The sequence below is a fragment of the Aplysia californica genome, unplaced genomic scaffold, assembly GCF_000002075.1.
Source record: "Aplysia californica isolate F4 #8 unplaced genomic scaffold, AplCal3.0 scaffold00353, whole genome shotgun sequence".
Taxonomy (NCBI): Eukaryota; Metazoa; Mollusca; class Gastropoda; order Aplysiida; family Aplysiidae; genus Aplysia; species Aplysia californica.
Genome location: NW_004797623.1, coordinates 774,362 through 777,226, shown reverse-complemented (window position 1 = coordinate 777,226; position 2,865 = coordinate 774,362). Strand labels below are relative to the sequence as shown.

At 40.3% G+C, this 2,865-nt stretch overlaps 1 protein-coding gene across 1 annotated transcript in view; it reads right to left on the bottom strand.

The window, feature by feature from the left end:
• LOC101847973 (prosaposin) overlaps nt 1–2,865 on the bottom strand; it is a gene marked incomplete at its 3' end in the record, with an annotated part of 27,259 nt that overhangs the window by 18,086 nt on the left and 6,308 nt on the right. Inside the window, 2 exon segments of the mRNA XM_013085188.1 lie at nt 292–525; nt 1,649–1,708. Of these exon segments, the coding sequence (XP_012940642.1) occupies nt 292–525; nt 1,649–1,708 (294 nt within the window).

Below are 2,865 nucleotides of genomic sequence, written 5' to 3'. Positions count from 1 at the left end.
AAAAATGGCTGAACAATAGGGCCCATACTAACTTAATCTCCCCCTACCTAAACAGCCCCCCCTCCTTTTCCAATAAAAAGCCATACAAAAAGAATGTTCTTTTTGAAGTGTCCAGTACGGTGTAAGAGTTTTCCAGCACTTGAACTTTGTAAGGTCGTACAAGCGTCGAAGATTAGAGTTGTTTCAAGAGAGTAACAAATACCAAGAAAGAAGGAGGAGAGATAATGATTGATCCTTGATCGGGAAAAAGGAAGCAATCCAGATCAGAGCATCCGCCAACCACCCACTTACCTGGGTTTGAGGATCATGCAGCATCCTGATAAACTCACTCACGAAGAATTCACATGAGCTACATTCCAGATTACGTAGGTTGGCCTTCTTCTTGGGTATTTGAAACTTCACGTCGTTCCACTGAGTCCTCAAGGATTCCAAAACTTCTTCAGCCTTCGTGACGAAGGGGGACGGTTTGCGGCCCTTTCCTGTCTCGGGACACATTTGGACAGTTTCGCAGATAAATTCCTCGTCCTGCGGAACGACACATGGATTTCAATCAAAAGTGTGCTCTCTAGGTGAGTCTGTCAGGAGCTAGGCTCTCCTATGTTGAGGGATAAACCACTGACCTAAAAAGATATATTTTAGGTCAGTGTGATTAACCTTTTGAGCCCTTGCCACAGAGAGGTACACCGGCTTACGCGTAAAATTGCCCGTATGTCAAACCACCGGAACACGTCCTGTGATCGAGACCCCTTCGCCATCCCTGTCCGCCTCAGACAGAACGCGTATGGAAAACAGCGTTTATTACACGAGGCTTTATTCACTATTTTGAAGATCTTTCTGAATAGGACGCTGGTAATGACAAGGATTGCCTTGAGTGGGATCTAGAAAGTGATTCTGAAGCTCACATGAATGTCAGTAATAATAATTAATATTATATCGCTCAGGAGCTATTGCAGAGGTGCACGGCGGTAGCCTCAAGAGGTCAGGGCTTAACGTTAAAGCACTTCAGGGACATTTTCACAGTCTCTTTGTGCGCTAATTTTGGTGCACCAACTTAGCACAGTCCCAATGACAGCTAAGAATAGACTACTGCCTTGGGATGTCAAAACCAGGCATTCTTACAACCAGCGAAGTTGAGTCCTGGACTCACAGAATGGTCTCCGGCGAACGTCCGTGTCTGATGATGTGCCAAGAACTTAGATACAGGTGTAGCTAAACGCATTGGCTGCTCAAATAGCTCGAACAGAAGCAATAGATCAAGGGTCTACAAACTGGGCACTCATTAAAAAACAACAACTCTATCCATCTATCTATCCGTTCATCCGCACATTCATCCATCCATCCATCCATTCATCCATCCATCCATCCATCCATCCATCCATCCATCCATCCATCCATCCATCCATCCATCCATCCATCCACCCTTCCATCTATCTATCTATCTATCTATCTATCTATCTATCTATCTATCTATCTATCTATCTATCTATCTATCTATCTATCTATCTATCTATCTATCTATCTATCTGCTTGACTGCCACTTGTCTGTCTGTATTTTTTTCTATCTATTAATATGCAAGTTTTTCTAATGGTGCTTACTATGAGATTGATAGGATTAATGAGGCTTTACTGCGTGGCAACGACAACTTACCAGTTCAGCGATGACAATCTCGAACATAAGATGGCCATATTTGGTGATCAGCTGCTTGCACTGCAAATATCAAATTAGTCAGTATTTCATTGAGCTGCTCGATTTTCAGGGAAATCAGACTTATAATAGTAACATTTACTCCTTACCACACCTTGAAAAGGCAAGCAAAACCTAGTGACTTGTTGCTAATCGTACAATCCAAACAGCTATGTATTTATTTGTTGCTTAATAAGGAGTCAGTCATTGATGTGTTCCAACTGAATACCAGACGTCTTTTGACTACATAAAAATAAAATAAGATAAAATTGACTACGTCAAGAAACTGGTGAATGAATGTAAAATCAACCTTCCCCCCTCCTTTGTTTTTTTGGTTCAAAAAATTATTTTTTTTAACCTAAAACAAACCCAATCACAATTGTCCTTACTAAATCAAAATTGAGCTTGACTTTCTTTTTATTTTTTTCTTCCTGCCTCTTCCAACAATTCCCCAATGAAAACACGATTTTTAAGACCTCACGAACACGATCTCATCTCAAACTTTGCCACAGATGATGATGTTTCTGTTTATAACAATTTTGAGCATAGAAATGTAAAACAGCACTCGAATAACAATAATTGTTCATGTGTTAGCATTTAACTGTTGGGTACCTATTTTACCAAGACGCCTCATATTCTGTGAAGAACTCAAGAAGGGAGAGACGAAAAAACGAAAAAGGGTTGGGCTTTGCTAAAATAAAAAAGACGTCTGCAATGAGGATGTGGCCTCACCAGAAACCAGCTTAGAAAATAATAATAATAATGATAGTAATAAATGACATTTATATAGCGCTCAACCCCGAATAAAGTACACAGACTCTGAGCGCTTATAGGAACGGACAAGAAAAAAACTCCAGGTTTCTGAAAGAAAAATCACGCAATTTGTCTGTACCCTCAATCAAACAGCACCTTACAGGCAGGCCACATGAAATATTCTTTGATAGTGTATCAAAACTGTCAGCGGCATATGCACTCATGGTCGTAGTCAGAATTACAAACACAGTCAATATTGCAACTGTGAGCACACCGTGTCTGTTGCTGCAGAACTGGAAACATTTCTTTCCTTTAAAAATAGAACAATTATGTATGATGGTTTTGGGAGGTATTGCATCTTATGATTTTGCCAAATTGACTTTAAGTTGGGAGCTTCTACATAGAGAATTTTTGTGAATTACCCCCCC